The 21,585-nt window shown below is 34.6% G+C and overlaps 1 protein-coding gene across 1 annotated transcript in view; it reads left to right on the top strand.

Annotated features, from left to right (window-relative positions):
- LOC145694595 (G-protein coupled receptor Mth2-like) overlaps positions 1–19,469 on the top strand; it is a 54,317-nt gene extending 34,848 nt beyond the window's left edge. The window contains exons 3-5 of the mRNA XM_081770965.1: positions 925–1,109; positions 6,480–6,651; positions 16,431–19,469. Coding sequence (XP_081627091.1) covers positions 925–1,109; positions 6,480–6,651; positions 16,431–16,743 — 670 coding nt within the window. The 3' untranslated portion in view covers positions 16,744–19,469. The remainder of the gene's footprint in view (positions 1–924; positions 1,110–6,479; positions 6,652–16,430) is intronic.
- The last annotated feature ends 2,116 nt before the right edge of the window (positions 19,470–21,585 follow it).

Raw genomic sequence — 21,585 nt, 5'->3', positions numbered from 1 at the left:
TCTATATGTACTTTCCGTATGAAACACTATAGGCGGTCAGGATCTCACATACAAATGGACGTATATAACATGGCTGACGAAGGTAACATACATATAAGTATGTAATATAAGGAAGACTGTTAGATATCAGACATCCTGCAACGGCATGATTTAACAGCTAATGGCAGTGCCTATGTAGCATACGGATAAAGTATGTTCCGTAATGATTTCTGTAGTAAGCAAGAGGATTCCGTATATTTGTACAATATACCGCTGTCCGGACAACGGATTTTTTCAGTGTACGAACACAAGTAAAGGGAAATAATTGCTATAGACAAACATATAAATGTAGTATTTTAATATGTAGAGTGTTGGGGGGAGTTCGTGGCAAACTTGGATAGGTAATAAATGATACCAGACGCAAATATTTTTTTTCTTATAATTCCATATCCGAATATGCCTCATTGTGGGTCCACAAACCTTCGAAATTGCCAGCTTGCAATAGGTTCTGTCATTCAGATTAAAGCAAAGCGCCTGAAATGTCCATCAACCCGCAATACGTAGCTCCTCTACTGGTTGCCTTTCACAAGGGTATCAACCTAGTGGCAATATTAAACTAATAGGGACAAAACGACGCCTAAAATGTGGAATAAGAAAAATAAAGACGAGTTCGTTTAAAAAAAAAACGAATAGGAACTGGCATATCTGCACAAAATTTGGAATCGAACAGCGAAACGCAACGTTTCTAACATTTGTGGTTTTCGAGATCACAGACAAATATTTGTAATACATTTATGACTTTTTTTTTTTCAAAACATGGTTACACTAAAAATTTTGAAATATGAGATCATTTTCTGTTAGTAAATTTATAGAACATCCGTCGTAGATTACAAATGTTAAAAAAGTCCCAAATATTTGTAACTAATTCTTTTAATTTCTTTGCAGCGGGATTCGACCTGTACATGGCAGCGTAAAGGAGAAGAAACGAAAGAAATTTTTGTTGTACAGTTTGTACGCTTGGGGATGCCCTATCGTGTTCCTTACGGTAACGATAGCAGTGGATAATGCACCTAACATTCCATCTAATGTCGTGAGACCAAGTATGGGGACTGTCAAGTGTTGGTTTCAAGGTAAAGTGTTTGGAATGTAAGAGTTATTAATGTTTAATATTACGACATTTTCATAGGTGTATAGCCTAGAGGCGGATCTAGGCAATAAGAACTGAGGGGACAAACAGAACCCAGATTATGATAGGTTCAGTATATCATGAGTTTACAGGGTGTCTATCGGTCACGAAAGTCACGAATGTCACGAAAAAGTCACGAAATCAGAAAACGGTCATGAAAGTCACGAAAAAGTCACGAAGTTTAGCTTTTGGGTCACGATTTTTTTAACTGTGCAAATGTAAGTACAGATTGGAAAAATTTTGTTCTATAAAACATCAGAATTGAACACCAAAAATGTCTATCGTCGGCTTTAGACGCTACCAAATCACAAGCAAAGTACGTTTCTATCGCATGGATGAAAATTCGGCCTAATTCGCACCCAAATTCGCTCTTGAAAATGTTAGGAAATTTTATGATTTAGTAAAGAAAAGGTCACGAAAAAGTCACGAAATTTCATTGTATAATTTTAGTAGACACCCTGGTTTACTATCAACTTTCAAAAATGTATAAATAATAGCTTCAATTATTTTTGTCACTCAAAAAACTGGGGGCCCCAGGCTTCCTATGCCCTGGGCTAGATCCGCACCTGTTATAGCCCTCTTTAAAAGGTCCTTTTGCGAATTAAGAAGATTACATGTACTACGGTCCTTTATTCATATATAATTTGGACCACGATAACTCAAATTGCTTGACAACTCGATTTTTTTTTTTTTTTTTTTTTTTTACATTTCCTTAATTCTCCATAAGATTCGATGTTAAAATAACTTTTGTAACTCGAATGTTTAAAGATTGGAACTTCGATAAGTCGAATTTTAAGGATTTCATAATCATATTTAAAAACTTCCGTAACTCGGTTTAGTTTCATATCTGCGAACCTCTTGAAGTCGAAGTTTACCTCTATAAGTCGAATTTCTCTTGATGTTATCTTAACTCGAAACTATAGCTGTAGGCTTTTACGTAATTGTCATTGTTGCTAGTCCTTTGTGTTTTACTCATATCTAGACATGGAAGCTCCATCTCCAAAACAATCCATACACAATTTTCTTTTTAATAGTCATCTTATTTAATTAAAAGAAGTGAGGAGTAATTGTAAATAAACATACTGTGAACGTTCTGTGTATTTCACAGGCCACATAACTGATTATGCAAACATGTCTCCTTGAAAATCAGAAAGTTGCCCATTTTGTACCATTACAGTCTGCAAAGTTCACTACACACCGCAGTTTTATTGCAGCTGACGTAGTATGGAATTTCCCCTAACACACCACCATAACAGTCCGAAACTGTAGTCGTCCCCTACCCATGGTTACCCTGACATCTGATTTTTTTTTTGTTTGTTTGTTTGTTTGTTTGTTTGGGCTACAAATAGTTAAAATCCGTTCCTTTTGTTGCATAACCTTGCTACCTTTTAATCTTCAGATCTGGCAACATTGACATGATGTTATCAGTCACGAATAAAGAGAAATGAAAATTTCCTTTTTACCCAATAGGACAGAAATGTTCAAAATCGTTGAAATATGTACTTCGTTATTTTTAAGTAACTCTCTATATAGAACTTCACACCTTTCTAAAGCGAATCTTCACATTGGTAATTTTGGAAATGGAAATAATAATAATAATAATAATAATAATAATAATAATAATAATAATAATAATAATAATAATAATAATAATAATAATAATAATAATAATAATAATAGTTTTCTGTGCTTGTCACTTTAATAACATTGTGTTCCGAAACTTGCTTCAGGCAGATTTTTTAATACAGGGTGGCCCTAAAGTAGGTTTACACCCCTGCATTGATCAAGTATAACATTCTAATTTATGGGTTTATTTGCTTCGGCTGTTCCAAGCTTAAGATATAAGAAAAAGGTATTAAGAACAAACAAAAAGAACTAAGTTTTCCTGATGGATAACAATAAGAAATTATATAAAATGTAATGAGGTGATCAGTACGGTACTGTGTACCTACTTTTGGGCTACTCAGTATTTCTGTTGAAGCAGAAGTCTTGAAAAGGCTCTTTGGGACTAGGCTTATTCCATCGGACAGTGAATTTTGAGTTCTTCATATGGTGCAGGGGCCTCCTTTAGGGAGGATAAAAGCCTCTGAGTTTGAGGAATACGTGCATTTTACTAAATTGTATACTACTACACTACTAAAAAACGTGAAACTCGGTGAATAATCTTGCCTCCCCATCCCGTGGCAAAATCTTAAATTACGCTACTGATGTCTAGTGTAGGGTGACCAACCGTCCCGTAAAAACGAGATTGTCCCGTTTTTTCACTACCAATCCCGGTGTCCTGAAAAACTTTCCCGGGACGCCAAAATGTCCCGTGTTTACGTTCATTGGGTACAAAAAAGTTTCCAATCTAAAATTTCCTAATTTATATTATTATTTTCCAAGCTGTGTGATTATATTGGAATATGTCTAATTACTGAGCAACGTCATTGCGACGTTTGCGATATTGGATGTGGTGGCTGCACTGTTTTCCCTCCAAGACTCCCATTCCGCAAACGACATTGCAAGGGGCTGAAAGTCTTATGAAAAACAAACTGTTTTTACTCTGTTTCGGGCAATGGAAGAATGAGGTGCTGTCATCAGTACAGTAAAGTGTTTCCGTGATTTAACTAACAAAGGAAGTATCAATGAGCTCATATCGAAACCTACCGTAAAATTTCACTCAGAGGAAGGAGGTCCCACAGAAAGACCACACACAAAAAAGCAGCTGCGTTTTTGAATTGGAATTAACCAAAATGGCAGATTGAAATGTCGCGTATCCATGTCGACAATTGCACAATACGTTCAGTACTACCCCTTGTAAACTGCCTGTTAATAAAAAGTCAATAACAACAATGTGAGTACATACTATACCTAAGGGAAAGTCGTACGGTAAGGTGAACATTGACAGCAAATATATAGGAAACACCCTCTATATTTTCCCAATTTGTTCTAAATGTCGTTGAACAAAGCTACACACTTGTAAGAGATTAGTCGGCAAATTTGGTTCAAATTGGTTGAATAGGGGTGGAGATACAAGCCAAACAAAACGAAAATTCCATTGGAAAAGTACAAAATAGTTTAAACACCATGTAGATGTTTTCTGATGATTTGTTTGAAATTATGGTGGTCACAACTAAATACTTTTGAAAGACTACTCTGAAAATTTGGTTCAAATCCGTTGAATAGGAGCAAAGATATACTAGATAATACGAAAATTATCGAGTAAGAGTTAAATTTTAATAGCGACAACTTATTTTTGGACAGCTGCTTCATTTGGGAGTTGTGCACATGCAAACATACACAATAAATATGCCTGTAACTTTTTACCAAATGCACGTATCTTAATACTATTGCTACCATTATTTTTCTGCTTAAATTCTACCCCAAAATCATGTATTATATTGCCCTATTCCTATTTACAAAACTTGACCTGAATTCAAGATGGCTGCTGTCAAGGTTCACCTTACCGTACGACTTCCCCTTAGGTATAGTATGTACCCATATTGTTGTTATTGACTTTTTATCATTAACAGCCAGTTTACAAGAAGTGGTACTGAACGTATTGTGCAATTGTCGACATGGATACGCGACATTTCAATCTGCCATTTTGGTTAATTTCAATTCAAAAACGCAGCTGCTTTTTTGTGTGTGGTCTTTCTGTGGGACTTCTTTCCTCTGAGTGAAATTTCACGGTAGGTTTCGATATGAGCCCATTGATACTTCCCTTGTAAGATGTAACATACTGTCATTTACGAAAGGGGAACAAAAATATAGAACTATGAAAGTGAAAGTAAAAGAAAACTAGTTGTAAGTGAAATAATGTTTAAAAGTAAAGAAAAAGCAAATAAAGGGAGTTGGAATCCGATGCTGAGAGTAATTCGTTATAAATTCTGCCAGTGACAAATTTTGTTGATTAACAGATATTGATTAATGTTTCATATATTTTTAGCAATGTTTTCAAAATTTAATTTTTTGGTAGTTGCTGATAGTTACTTGTTATTTAATTAATTCCACAACCTTTTCAATAGGTTTTAAAACTAGAAATTGTAAATTTGCCCTTTTTTTTGTGAGAGAGAGATAGATAATTAGATAGAGAGAGAGAGATAGATAGATAGAGAGAGAGAGAGAGAGAGAAAGAGAGAGAGAACGGAGATTCAAAAATATATATTTAGGAAAGCAACCTATCCAAAAGTAAAAAGTTGTCCTGTTTTTTCTAGTTGATGATTTGGTCACCCTAGTCTAGTGTACCATAGTTTTGGTACTTGTATGAATATTTACATTTCAAATTTATACTTTTTAAAAAATTTTTGCGCTTATATTTCACTTTTTAACCGTAATTTTGCACCTAAAATTCATAACTGTAGTTATTACAGATGTATAACTATGGGTAGGCAACCTCACAATTGTCATTTAATTAGGCAATAAGTCAATAGATGGCAGAGTGGTTCAATGATTAATTATTCGAGTCTTTTATGTGGCGCCTTTAACGGAAATATTAGGAACTATTGCCAACAAACGTTCGTATGACTGGAATGAAATGGGTATATTTTAGAGATGGCCAAACTTTTCCGGAATCGGAAATTCCGTTTTTCGAAATCCGTATTTTTTTTATTAATTTCCGGAATTTTCTAAATATTTCATCTTTACAATTTGGCAGCTCACAATCAGCAAGGATAAGCTAGAGTTCTCCCCTACCCAAATTCCTATTAATAAATCAAGATAAGTCATGGCCCACAAAATTTGGTATATTTCCTAATATCTGCTCTGCAAACAGTAGCGTCATCTCAGGTGCTGCTTGAAGGGGAGAAAAATGACAAGATTGTCCATCCATAAGAGTTTCACGTTTTTTATTAGTATACAATTTACTAAAATGCATGTGTTTCTCAAATTCAAGGGAGAATTACCCCCTGCCCTCTCCTAAATGACGCACCTCGGCAGTACTGAACTTGGAACTTATCATGTCTACAGAAATAGCAATAAAATTATATCATTAACGTATTTTTGTTATTCTTTAGGATTCTAGTAGTTTCTCCCAGTATTATTATCATTATTATTATTATTATTATTATTATTATTATTATTATTATTATTATTATTATTATTATTAGTAGTAGTAGTAGTAGTAGTAGTAGTAGTAGTAGTAGTAGTAGTAGTAGTAGTAGTAGTAGTAGCAGAGTAGTAGTAGTAGTAGTAGTTGTAGTAGTAGTAGTAGTAGTAGTAGTAGTAGTAGTAGTAGTAGTAGTAGTAGTAGTAACGTTGATAAAAATATAAGCCTAAGTGTAACAGTGAACTTCACGTTTTATTCATATTTATATACGTATATTTTTTTCAGATAAATTTAGTAATTTGTGCTATTTTAATGGACCGATTGCTATATTGCTTTTCACCAACCTAATATTTTTCATCCTCACTGCAATGAAAATTGTTGAAATGAGAAAGGAAACAGCTGTTCTGCAGAAGAAAGGGAACCAACGCCATGATGACCAGCAAACCGATACTCAAAGGTATTGTAATTAGTAATTATAATCTCTGGAATAAACTAGTTCATTTAGATGATAAATAAACACATCAAAAGATTTATGTATTCACAGACAATAATACAAATGGCAGAGTGAATTGATTTAAATCAGTCTGATTTAAATCACGATTTTAATCAAGATTTAAATCACTTGATTTAAAAAAATAAATAAATAAAAATCGTTGATTTAAATCAAATTCGGAAATAAATTAATTTGAAGTGAAAATAAGTAAAATCCCGTTTCTGATCTGTTATTTTGATTATTGAAGATAATAAATAATCATAATACAATGAGACTCAAATGTATGTACAGCACAGTATGAAAATGAGTATCATACAGAGGATGATTAGGAAAAATCCCGTTTTGAACGGGTAACGGCTGAATCCTGCTTTCTTCTCTTCGTAACATAGGGTTTTTAAATCGCTAACTATTCCAACGGTGAAATCACCATAGACATTTAAGACGAAAATTCTTTTGTGTGCACGTCCGTTTGTTTCTAGATAATAGGGGCGTACTTAGAGAAGCCCGATCCCCTCTTCGAAAGGAAAAAAAAGGGCGAAGTTTATGTACTAAATACATAGAAATTCCTCGGTATCATAATACAGCAAATTTTGGGTGCGTTAAAATATCGAATAATATCTATATATATAAAAGAGAACGCACAAAATCCTTTGTCCGCTCATCACGCTAATACGGCTGAACCGATTTCTTTCATTTTTGGGGGGTTGTTAGGATTTGGACCCTAGATGGTTTTTATCATATCACTTTAATTTTCAATTACCAGTGTCTTGAGATAATTGACCAATCAGGTGTCAATACGTACAAAAAATCCTTTGTCCGCTCATCACGCTAATACGGCTGAACCGATTTCTTTCATTTTTGGGGGGTTGTTAGGATGTGGACCCTAGATGGTTTTTATCATATCACTTTAATTTTCAATTACCAGTGTCTTGAGATAATTGATCATTCAGGTGTCCATACGTAGAAATCCTTTGTTATTAGTTCATCATAGGTATAAAAATAAACGTATTTATATGCAACCCGCATGACCCTGTGACTCGGCGGGTTAACATAACTAACAGGCGCTATAAATCACTTGAAAGCGAAAAAGTAAAAATTATCTAAGTAACAAAGTTTATTGCGTTCCGGGGTGACCGCAGCGAAGCGGGGCGGGTTAACATAAATGACAGGCGATATAATGTTAACATTTACTGCAATCTACTATGGTTTTTATCATATCACTTGAAAGCGAAAAAGTAAAAATTATCTAAGTAATAAAGTTTATTGCGTTGCGGGGTGACCGCAGCGAAGCGGGGCGGGTTAACATAAATGACAGGCGATATAATGTTAACATTTACTGCAATCTTCTATGGTTTTTATCATATCACTTGAAAGCGAAAAAGTAAAAATTATCTAAGTAACAAAGTTTATTGCGTTCCGGGGTGACCGCAGCGAAGCGGGGTGAACGCTGCTAGTTTTTGATAAAGTAGATACTTTCAAATATCTGGGATCAATATTAACCAACGAAAACGATATTCACGAAGAAATTAAATGTCGACCAAAAACAGGGAATTCGTGTTATTATTCAGTTCAAAATCTGTTGTTGTCGCGAATTCTGTCGAGGAATTTGAAGCTTAAAATATATAAAACGATAATCATGTCTGTTGTTCTGTATGGTTGCAAAACATGTTCGCTTACTATGAGGGAAGAGCATAACTAAAAGTATTTGACAACAAGATCTTGACACGAATATTCGGACCCAAGAGGAACGAGAATGGTGGAAACTTCATAACGAGGAACTACACAATTTATACGGTTTGCCCAACATTGTTAGGGTCAAGTGTAGGAGGCTTAGGTGGGCGAGTCATGTAGCTAGAATGGAAGAAAGTAGAAACGCTTTCAAAGTCTTTACTGGAAGACAAATCGGAAAACGGCCATTAGGAAGATCTAGGTGGAGATGGGAGGACAATATTAAGATGGATCTCGCAGAGATAGGAATACAAAGTAGAAACTGGATCCAATTGGCTAAGGATAGAAGTCAGTGGAGAGCTTTTGTGAACGTTGCATTGAACCTCCGGGTTCCATAGACTATAGAGTTAGTTAGTTAATTTTATGCCAAATTTATGTACTTTATATGTATTTCGTGCCGCTAACTAGTTCCGATTTTTTTAAAAAATATGTCCCGGCCAAATATCAGTAATTTCGTGAAAAGAAAAGTGTCATGTTCATAAACGTTGCTGTATGTTTTTTTTTTTTCTTTAATGCTTAAGAAACACTGTTTGGAATTAAAATAGGTTAACGATTGGGGATTAATTCAAACTTAAACCCCAATACTTTCACTTAGATGGCATAGTTAACATTTAATACTAATTCCTAATGCTTTTTCTTCAGTTCGTGACTTGTATTATACGAGGAGAAAGATTTGATTTAAATAATAAAAATGGATTTAAATTTAAAAAATCAACTAAAATGATTTTTAAAAAATCGTGATTTTTTCCACTCTGACAAATGGTCAACTTGCCGAAAAACTTGAAATATTAGTGACCAGTACACGGTAGCGCCTCTTTATTTGCTCCGAAGGAACTAACTTTCTTTGTGACGTCAGCTGTGTGGAAATTTTAAATCTAACCGTTGGCAGGCGTGTTGCGTAGAAGTCGTGGATTTGTGGTATGAACAGACAAGGAAATAAAAAGAAAATGACACCTAGAAACAATAAACACCTAGAAACAATAATCCAAGAATAATTGAAATGAAACGATTCTTTTTAAGTAAGTAAGAGTCCGATATGCAGTGGCTTAGTCTTCTATCTGATCTTTCGAAACAAGCGAAGGGATAAAAGCATACTGATTACGGACCCACGATGCCACGTACGAAGGAGGATAGTAGCGCCAACTTCTTGCGACGAAATCAAATGCTGATTGTTTTTCCGCCGTGCAGACGATCAAAACAGACTTTTAGAGTGCATATAGGATGATGATTGTCTGCATGTATTCTTGTCTGCATCTGTACATATTGTCCGTTCACTCTAGGATGGAAAATTGTTTACAAACAACAATTGTAGTGCGACCGTCAAAACCTTGCGTCTCACCCCTACATGGTTAATTCATGGTTGCCAGGCACATGAATCGCCGAACCGAATGTACCTACTTCTGCACAGTCATGGACCAAGTGCTATTACTACATAAATTGCTGCTTTTGAGATGATTGAGATATTAACGTTATGACAAATCGAGTTAGTTATTATGTAATACAATCTTATATATAATGCACACTCAATTTTGTACAAGTGTTCTTGTTCGAAAGTGTGTGAAAACCTTGTACGCCTGGCAATATTGGAAGATGGCAGTTTGTGTTGTAAACAATAAACAGAAAAAACGAAGACCGTTAGGTTCGCTGGAGAGCATTGTTTTCATGATATGGCGACAGAAACATATTGTACTGATTGTAAACAAGGGCTGGGAATTTCGATGCGAGTATAGGTGGAAATATTCCCGCCACATATTGCCTGTTGGTGAAGGTCTGCAATGTTGCAAACTGCTAAGTCTAGAATTTCATACTAATTGAACGAGCTTTGAGAAGGATTAGTGTGATGCAATAATTATAAATACTAACAACCATAGACTTAAAGTATTAGGAAATAAAGCATGCTGCTGTAAGAACAATATAATACACATTGAATTACGTGTTCAAAGTACAGTATAAAGCGAATTTTAACATTTAAACATTTTAAAGCTGTACACACTTGCCCTGTTTGGCTGCCCTTACCAGACACTGTGCAACACAAAGAAAGGCATTAAAATAGGTAGATCGAGCGTGGGCATGATTCCTGATTCCTAGCCGGTATTCCTTATTAAGGCTTTCCTCAGTCCCACGAGGTGAATGCCTAGATGGTAGCTTCTGTAAGGCAGGGGCGGATCCAGGACGGACTCCTGGGGGGCGGTGGGTTTTAATACTGCTACTTAGAGCTACTTTTAAGAGCTCCAAACTCTGGGATTGGGTTTTATTTAAATATATAAAATGAGTAAGTTTCCTCTCCTGGGGGTGCAGTCGCCATGATCGCCCCCTGGATCCGCCACTGCTGTAAGGCCAGAATTGAGCCAAACACTGAGGCCCCAGAATTGGCTGAAAATATATTCCTTCAGAATATTATGTTGCCAACACTTCCACAAATATTATGGTGGTGGGTTCCGATATCCCTTTTTCGTTTATATGTGCTTAAATTCATTATGAAGTAAATGTAGAAGTGTTTCTTTCATTCTCTTTCTTTCTTTCTTCTCATCTTTCTCATCCTCGCTCTCCTTTCCCCACCTTCTTAAAATTTGAATAGTATCCTCCTGTAAGATTGTTTCTCTCCAAGGCCCAAGGTTTAGAGACCAACCTGATATAGTTAACTATTAGCAGAACTGTACCAATAAATTCACATTAGAGACAGCGCCGTAACTTAGATTTTTCTGGGGGGCAAACATTAATACGTGTATTTGGGCCTCCTAGAAAAAGTTTTTTTTCTCATTCTTGGGGCCCCCTCTTTCTATCTTTCTCTTACTATTTATGCCCCCCGGAGCCTGTGGGCCCTCCCTCACGGCAAGGTCTGCGGGGCCGTTACTTACGCCCCTGGGCCCGTTCCATTCATGACAAATTAATTAAGGGGACAATATTGACAAATATCAAAGCCATGCGAATAAATGTTATTTCTAGGGCCCCTAATAATAGACGTTTCTTCCTGAAGTGGGCCCACGGCTCACTTTTGTTTTATTTACCTTTTGTGCGCTGCTTTATGTAATGTAGTGAAACTGTTTGATGCTTCATTAATAATTTCATGTTCATATTGTCTATGGATTAAGAAAATTTTGTCTCCAAATGGGCCCCTTCGAACGGCGGAGAACCTCCCTGTGAGGCAGTTGCCCCTCCCCTGTCCCACACAAGTTACGGTCCTGATTAGAGAAAAAGTAAACTCTTTCGAAATTTACGCAACTTGCAAATACCAAACCCTACTAGTGCTAAAATTGATGAGTTAGTGCCACTGTTACCACTGCTATAAGGGGAAAATAGGGGAAGGACTGCTAAGATTCGCTGGCCAGGTTTTGTGTCAAAACACAGCGCCAAGCTACAGTAAACCGACAATACAATATCATTGAAAAATTCTTGTGATGACCCACAGATTACCTGCAAACAGGATTATAATCGCAGATCATCTTAGTCATGGCATCTCTGCAATATTGTCTATATCAGTAAATAAAATATAAGTTACAGGTAATTATTGTTGTGTAATTGCAATACATCTTTGTTTTAAGTGAAAATTTAGAATAGCAAGCGGCCATTAAATATATTGGCGAAGAATGATATGAAGATAACATAAATGCATAATGATATGAAATATGATCTGGGGACTCGATTTCAAAACTTTAAATTGTTGTCATTTGGACATTGATTTAAACGAAGTAGTGGGAGCCTGAAAGATGACCCGCGAAGTTGAAGACGAAAATCTGTTACTATAATAAATTGTTGAAAACGTCCATGATATGACATTCAAGGATCACTGATTAAGGGCAGATGACGAAATCTTTACACATTTCAGGTAAACAAGTGTTTCACATTTCTGACCAAAGAATTGTGCAGGAAGAAATTGACTGCAAGGTGAGTGTCACGCATGGCAGTAGATACGGAGAGGCGAGGGGGGACATTGCCCCGGACGCTGATAGCAAGAGGACAAGGAACGAGCAACAAGAAAGAAAAACTGTTGGGAAAGAGTAAATGGCGCGGCGCTCTATTAAATCAATATTGTTGTCGGTTTGTAGATATAGATCTGGTAATATATATATATATATATATATATATATATATATATATATATATATATATATATATATATATATATATATATATATATATATATCTTGCTCGCTCCACTTGCAATTCAAACGTTTCAATGAGTCAGAAGTTTATACTTATTACTAAAGAAAATGCATATATGATTTGTTAATGACTAGGGCAACCCAAAAGCATAAAAAGCATAACAGCAGTTTACACATATGGTTGGTACCTTGAACATGGTTGTGGTTGTCTAAGGGTCCAGAAGAAACTAATTTTAAAAGCATAATAAATCATAATTTTAGAAAATAAAGTATAAAGCATAATTTAAAATATATAGCACAATTCTTGGAAAATTCTGTTTAACTGCAAGTTTAACATACAGTATTAATATTTTTTAAAACCAATATTTACAATGCAAAATCATTGAGAACATAACAATGCAAAGCTTATTTTTATTTCTATAAACTTTTCGGTGTAATCCTTTGAAGTGAAAAAAAAAAAAGAAAACTTTACGCCAACAGTAAATAGTACACAAGAACTCCACACTATATTGTTATGTGTACCTCTTGAACTTGAGCACTTACTGTGCTTTTTGGTGGCATCTTTTACTTTCCCTTTCTGTATATATGGACCTCTAAGGCGAACACGAGTGATAAAAAACACTGACTCGTGTATAGCATATCTCTTTACAGTGCATTAAATAGAAAGTTCATTAAACTGGTTACATAAAATATTAATAAATAGATTAAGATATTTAGAATATTTATGTATAGTAAATATTATACATTAGATATACACGATTAATGTAAAACAATGATTAAAATTAACAATAAAGCATAATTTGGAAAAATAAAGCATAATGTGGATTGCTTTATTAATGACTATGCAATATACAAAGTGCCGAGTAATGACTTAATAATGTACTCAAGAGCGTTCTCAAAATCAGAAACTGTCAAATTCTGAATTACATGTTCACATTTTGATAGTGATGAATGTTGTTAATTAATTCCGAAATATACCTAATCGCATTAATTACGACGATAGGAATGAAGGTATGAAGATGAGAGGGGTAAAGCGACATATGCAGGCTGCTGTTTGCACGAGATTAAAAATGATGGTAAACAAGGGGAATAATAACATTTTCAAACTTAAAGCACTTGTAGAATAGCGCTCAAAATTAATTAAAATGAATTTTATCTTTTTCAAAGACTAGTCACTACCAGTTTTTTTATTTCATTGACATATGAAATGCTTGCAATTTCAAGGCATTTATTGGGATTATTTCTCCATTTCATACTACTTGTATCACCAGGATATATACAGTATATTGTGCTTTCGTATCTAATTGTGTGGTATTTTTTACCTATCTATACACATACAAAGATACATACGTACATATACACACATTATAAATATAGCTATGCGTGTATATGTGTTAGTGTATTTTCATATGTTAATTAATATTAAGTAACCTTACATTCAGAACTCACATTCATTAAGAAATTAAGTAATTACCATAATTTCAAAGATATGTAGTAACCAAATTAAACCTTGGATTTTATTATCCAAACATTAAATATATTATTCAGCTCCATAGATCAAATTGAGAAAATTTGAAAGAAGGCTGGTTCTGAATTTCCATTACATATCGCAAAATATTTTGTACAGTAAAAAAAATCGAAATTAAAATGCTATTTGTGTAGTCACATGCAGAATAAAATTTCAGTTTACAATTATTCCTGGGAATTAATATTGTTACTCATTTCGAACATTTTAAAAGCTTATAGTTTCTAATGTATTGAAATTTCATTTCTTATCGATAGTATAAAATGTACATAGTTGTAAATCTCCATAACTGATCTTCAAGTGGACCAACCAAAGGTAATTTTATACACCAAATACCAACTGTATACTAACCAAAGGTAGTTTTATATATCAACTACCATCTGTATACCAACCAAAGGTAGTTTTATATACCAACTACCAACTGTATACCAATCAAAGATAGCTTTATACGCCTATACCAACCACCAACTGTATAACAACCAAAGGTAGTTTTATATACCAACTACCAACTGTATACCAACCAAAGGTAGTTTTATATACCAACTACCAACAGTATATCAACCAAAGGTAGTTTTATATACCAACTGCTAACTGTATACCAATCAAAGGTAGTTTTATATACCAACTACTAACTGTATACCAATCAAAGGTAGTTTTATATACCAACTATCAACTGTATACCAACCAAAGGTAGTTTATATACCAACTGTATACCAATCAAAGATAGCTTTATACGCCTATACCAACTACCAACTGTATACCAACCAAAGGTAGTTTTATATACCAACTGTATACCAATCAAAGATAGCTTTATACGTCTATACCAACTACCAACTGTATACCAACCAAAGGTAGTTTTATATATCAACTACCAACAGTATATCAACCAAAGGTAGTTTTATATACCAACTACCAACTGTATACCAACCAAAGGTAGTTTTATATACCAACTACCAACAGTATATCAACCAAAGGTAGTTTTATATACCAACTACCAACTGTATACGAACTAAAGGTAGTTTTGCCAAGTTTAATAAAAAGTTCGAAACAAGCCTCTTGAAAACAGCTCTTATTTGTAAGGGAATATACGTATAATGATCATTTTTGGCTGTTGCAATGTTCTGTCGAAGCAGCTTGATAAAATTTCAGCGTAGCATAACAAGAGCTGTTTCTCTTGTATAGCTATATGTATATGTAAGACAGAAGGAAAATATTAGTTAGATGAGTGTAGGGGGCACCAAATTCTCGTCTCGCCTCGGGCTCCGAAATTTGTGGCCAGGGCTCTAGTATCACGACTGCTGACATCTGATGGTAAACGAATAAGAATACAAAGCCCTAAGGACAATTTAACTCATTTTAATAAAAATTCACGGTTGATTTCATTCATTAATTTATAACCATCACTGCTGAAAAGCATGGGTACACACTGTTATATACCAGAAATGAAACAGCAGTGAAAACAATGAAAACATTCAGATTTTTCAATTCCAAAGAGATTCGTATGAGGAGAAGAAGTCTGTCGGTCTTCACTTTTTTGGGGGAGGGGTTGAGAACGATATCCTTCTAATTAACTATCTCGTACTTGTAAAATCATGTCCACTGGATATCATACAAAGATTTGAGATTAGATACGGGGGTAAGGGATCAATTTTTATTATTGAAGTAATTATATTGTAAAATGGAGTTTCATATCTTTAAACGTTGATAAATGCTCTTCATTATGTTTGTACAATCATTTATAATTTATGTTTGTACAATCATTTATACAATCATTTATAATTTATTAAAATAATTATATCGTACAATCATTTATACCGTAAATCATTGAAGTAATTATATCCTACAATCATTGAAGTAATTATATCGTACAATCATTGAAGTATAATTATATCGTACAATCATTGAAGTAATTGTATTGTATAATTTATTGAAGTAATTTATGTTTGTACAATCATTTATACAATCATTTAGAATCATGTATTGAAGTAATTATATCGTAAAATGGAGTTTCATATCTTTAAACGTTGATAAATGCTCTTCATTATGTTTGTACAATTATTTATAATTTATGTTTGTACAATCATTATGTTTGTACAATCATTTATAAATCATGTAACACTAAAATATGTTTGAAATTTAAAAAAAAACTATGTAAAGGAGTGTTGATCACGAGAGTTTAGAAATTTCTAATTTCAATTTGAAAATGAGACGAGCTCTGCCATGTTTCTAGTCTCGTCTCGAATTTGAAAATACATTTCTAGTCTCGTGGGAAACAGTACTTAAATGTGCAGTGTGTCCAATGATGAAAGTATTAAATTGCTCCCAATAATAAGAAATATGCTTATTCCAGAAAATTAATGTTATTCTTGTACTCTCTTTTACGTTAGGTTCAACTTATACTTGAAGCTTTTCATCATCATGGGAGTTAACTGGATTGTGGAAGTCGTTTCCTGGGCGATTGGAGGACCAAGATACATCTGGTACTTACCGGATCTTAGCAACACGTTGCAAGGGATCCTGATTTTCGTGATTTTCGTGTGCAAACGAAAAATTCGTCAACTTGTTAAATCCAAAATTTGTCGTCGCACAACAAAAGACTCTCTTGTTTTCATAAAACCAGTTTCATCAAGAACTTCTTCCAATAGAACAGAGAGCACCGAGATTGATAGCAAGGCTATCCAGTTGAAATGCGTATCATAAGCGGGAAAATTTAAGTCATTTAATATACTGTACAAGGCAAGTCAAAATGATGGACCCGATTTCAGAAATTTATTTTGTGAAGTCTGATAAGCATATATTATTATGAGACATGCACTTGCTGAGAACGGTTAGCTTTCAAAGTTTAGTTTCCACGCAATGTTTCCACTTCCTACCGCTAGGAGTCAGCACCGAGCACGAAATGAAATTGCTTATATTAACCGCAATATGATACAAAAGGTTTGACAGAAGATAGACTATCGTCTTGATGTGTGTCGTGTTACGCGAGGTGCTCGCATACAGGGTCGTGCCGTGGAAAATCAGCGCCCGGGGCGAGAGTATACGACGGCTCCCCCATTCCAAGCAATTTTTCCTATCTTTTTTCCTTTTTTCTCCCGAAATTTTCGCCCCCCCCCCCAACGGCACGGCCCTGCTCGCATAGAACACTTGTAGTATGTTTGAAGCATGGACTTCGATTCTTTACCATTTTTTTAGGACATGTTCATTAGATTCATAGAATATATTTCTGAAATCGAGTCCATGATTTTGATTTGGCCTGTATTTAAGTAATACAAATATTGACGTTTGTTCGTCCTCGTTATATTCTGAGAAGTGTAACATGTTTGCATTAGCGTCAAAAGAAAGAATTAGGGTGTCTTAAAGCAATCAAGAACTCCGAGAGGGGCGTGGACGCCATTGAAGTCAAAAGGCTTGATTAAAATGTTTAACTGATATATTTTGTATTAGTTTCGGTCATTCGTTCAGTTTACAAATATGGGCCTATCGTAATTTATAAAGTGTAAGATTACTACCATCAAAGAAGGAGTAATTTTCTTACTGCATTCGAAATTTATTCAAATTGAATATGTTTTCGAGGGGAGAAAGTTGAATTCATTTTAAATAGTTCAGCACTGGTTGCTCGACCAACTCTGAATTTATTTATTTTAATATATGATAAAGTGCTTAAGGATCGGGAAATACAATCAACATTGTTTGTTTTCTGTGTAAAAGTTGTGGCCATGTTTATTTCGTGTGTGTCAGCATTCCTAACACTTGTAAACATTCCCTCAATGATCCAGAGCTTCTTTATTTCACATGATACGAACATTACAAATGATACGAACATTACAAATTAATCTAACACTACAAATTATACAAACATTACAAACGATCAAAACACTACAAATGCTACAAAGACCACAAATGATCAAAATACTAAAAATCGTACAAACACTACAAATTATTGAAACACAAATGATCAAATCACTACAAATAATACAAAGACTACAAATACCCCATGAATGAGAAAAGTGGATTTAAAGTAGGAATATAAATTTGTCTACCTACATCTAAGATATTATCGATCATAAAAAAGTGTCTTTAATGTATCGTAAATGATATGATAGTATGATATACTCAAGAAATTTCTTTGTTATGAATAATATCTTAGATATAAACAGGTCTTCCATATCCCAAATTGGACGGATATGATTAACAATAGTTCAATTGAGTTCTGCGCCCTCAAATTAACTCAAAATATGCAATTGGAAATTTTCCATCCGAGGGCGCTTTTACCATTAACATGAAAGGAAGTGAGCAAGGTTACGAAGAATTTCGTTATCGTCGGGAGTACTTCCAATAATCTCTACGATGGCAAGTATGTCATATATATCGGTATTTTGAATTGTTTTGTGGTTTTGTGTGCCACATTTTTTTGCCCCTACTTGTATTCGAATTTTAAAAACTTCGAAAAGGTTTAATCTTTGAGTACATACAACATATTATATCGTTTGTGTATCAAATTTGGATATTTAATCTCTGATATAACTTGGGTTCACTCGAGCAGACGGTTCTACCAAACAGAAAATTTATAGATAAAGTACGATGTGGAACAATTTTCGTGAAGGAATCAGAGTGTGAATATAAGTAATTACTGTCCGTGCACAGCATATTGAAATGAATTTTGTGTATGTGTAAGTAAGTACTGTATGTGTAAATGTGCTCTCCCATTATTTTCGTTTATGCAAATACCCCCGTCGCTGACGCGCTTGCTCCCTGCGAACGCAACTCCTCGCTACCGCTCGCGCCCTCCTGCGGCGCTCCTGCCCTGACTCGGTTAGATAGCTTTCGTGCTTTTTAGTGACAACCCAACACAAATTGGTTGTTTTATGTACTGTAGATTTTTTATGCCATAGACCCTACGTCCACATTATATTTATACTGATTTCTCCTGAAGGCAATCTGCTAGTAGTAACGGAGCTCCTCATTTAGTGCATGTTCTACTAAAAGAAACACAAAGCTCTAACCTAACCTGAAAGTGTAAGAAATGTCTCAAAATTTGGTAGAAACATCTGCTTGAGCAATGCCTATAACTTGCACTTGTATTTATAAAATATTATTATCTTGAACGATCAAGTCAATGAAAAAATACGAGAATTTATATTAGCGAATAGGTTTCTGGTTTCGAGTCACCTGTACATGCATTTTATTACATTGCATTTTAGTATTATAATTAGTTTTTATTACATTGTATTTTAGTATTATATTTAGTTTTTATTATGTTTTTATTATGTGGATTAGATGAATAGCACAGACTTGTTACAGTGTTTCGTTGCAATACGTGACGACCAATTACCACGATTTGAAAATAAATAAATAAATAATTTTAAAGCCACATCGAACAAAATGTGAAAGTAAAAGGCATTAAAATACAGTGATATGAGTGATTTTTTTTTTTTAATGTGGGAAAACATTCACAGATCATGAAAAGGAATATTCATATTTTTGCATGAAAACGCATGGATGAGTCAACTAATTTCATTTTTGGGGTAAACGAAATATAGTGCGAAGTTCCAAAAGTTACATTTTCAGGATTCCAAACAGTAGGGCTGCTAGGTAAACAAACCTAATTTATTTTCATAAAATATGTTTCCACATTTTACTTATTTTTCATTTATATTTACAAGTAGTATATTCGTAAAGAAGTATGTATGTGTCACTGTTAGAAAATGACAAATAACAATCTACAAGTTAACAGTGTATGTTGCTGCATATACGAGTACAGTACATAAGTATAGAGGTCTATGTCAGTTTTTTTGAGCAAAATAAAAACTGTCAAAATTATTATTGGGAACGAATAACATTTTTTAACTCCAGAAAAGTTTTTTTTTTCGATTTTCTCAAAACTACACATGAGAATTTGCCGTCAATCATGCTCCTTTGTTCAGATCGATCTGATTTATTGACCAGTGATGATAATACCGTTCCCATATTTTTTAAAGCGATATTCAAAATATTAACACAGTTGAAAAACAGTGCTGAGGAGGATCAGGGTGAGCAGAGTTGTCTTCAACATTAGGAGGCGGGCAGATTTGAGGCTTATTCTGGAGGGACATCAATTTAACCTTAGTCTCCTTTGTGACAATCGGACACAACTCTTCACATTTCTCACCAAAAAAAAAAAAATCAAATAGGATTATTGGGGGGACAGGCCCCAGTTCCAAGATTGGAAGGCACATGTCCCCCTCATCCCCTAGGATTTGCGTCAGTGGAGAGAGGGAATATATATAATAGTTTAAACATTTGCTGCGATGCCCTTTTGAAAATAGAACGCTGATTAAGTGACAGTTATTTGAAAAATTTTTCTGTAAATTTTTTGATGCAATGTATTAGCTTGCAGTAGTTTGTTTTATAACAGTAAACAGTGAATATATATTTTTTGAAACCTTTGCAAGATAGTAAAATTTAATAAACATAAAAGATGATGTAAATAAAATGAGGTTGAATTACTTTTATAATATAACATATTGTAACTTCTTTTTATTTTGAACCCAATTACCTCAATGTTACTTAACTATATATATATATATATTGTTAACTAGAAATTGTATTTATAATTTTCTGTGTTCTTTTAGCTGACATTCAGACAATCCTAATGATCTCTACTTGTAAATTCTAGAATATAACATTAACATATATTCAAAAAATGTCTAAAGATGATACATACGGGGTTTGTCCGGAAAGTAATAGGACTGTGTCGATTTAAAAAAAAAATTATTGAGCCAATCGTTACAATTCTTTAAAAACTTTCAAAATAGGCTCCTTCTGCGTCGATGCAGCGCTGCCAGCGCGATTTCCAAGCATTGAAGGCGTCACGGAAGTCATTCTCCGGAATAGCCTTGAGAGCCGCGGTGCAAGCTGCTTGGATCACCTCTGTTGTCTCAAAATGCTTGCCTTTCATCGGGATCATACTCAAAGATCCATGATTCGTAACCTGTGATTACGTTATTCAAAAATTGGGGGTCACTTTCACACATGTTCAAATTTTCTTGGCACAATTCCACTCGTCGAAATTTCTGGTCGTCAGTGAGCACTTTTGGGACAATCTTCGCGCACACCTTGCGCATGTTCAAATGCTCCGTCACAACTTCATGAACCACAGTTTTTGGTAAATTTAACATCTGGGCAATTAAACGAATACTTAGTCGACGGTCTGAGTTCAAAACTTCGCGCACACGAGTCACATTGTCGGTGTTTGTCGAAGTCGAAGGTCTTCCAGCACGGTCTTCATCGGCGACCTCTTCCCGGCCCTCCGAAAAGGCCTTGTGCCACCGAAACACACCACTTCTTGCTAAAGCATCATCTGGGTAAACATGCTTGATCATATCAAACGTCTCTGTCGCAGATTTACCGAGTTTAACACAGAATTTAATCGCGTACCTCTGCTCTAAGGAACGCTGCATTTTCGGCTTGCACCACTCACAGAAACACGTCGCGCGAAAAAGCTTGTCCTGACTCTCCGTGTGCTCGGAGACAACTGACCAGCCGCTCGTTCGTTAGCTAGGA

The sequence above is a fragment of the Thermobia domestica genome, chromosome 9, assembly GCF_964235325.1.
Source record: "Thermobia domestica chromosome 9, izTheDome1.hap1.1, whole genome shotgun sequence".
In the NCBI taxonomy this organism is placed as follows: domain Eukaryota; kingdom Metazoa; phylum Arthropoda; class Insecta; order Zygentoma; family Lepismatidae; genus Thermobia; species Thermobia domestica.
The sequence above is the reverse complement of the archived record's forward strand: the minus strand, read 5'-3'. Positions and strand labels throughout refer to the sequence as shown.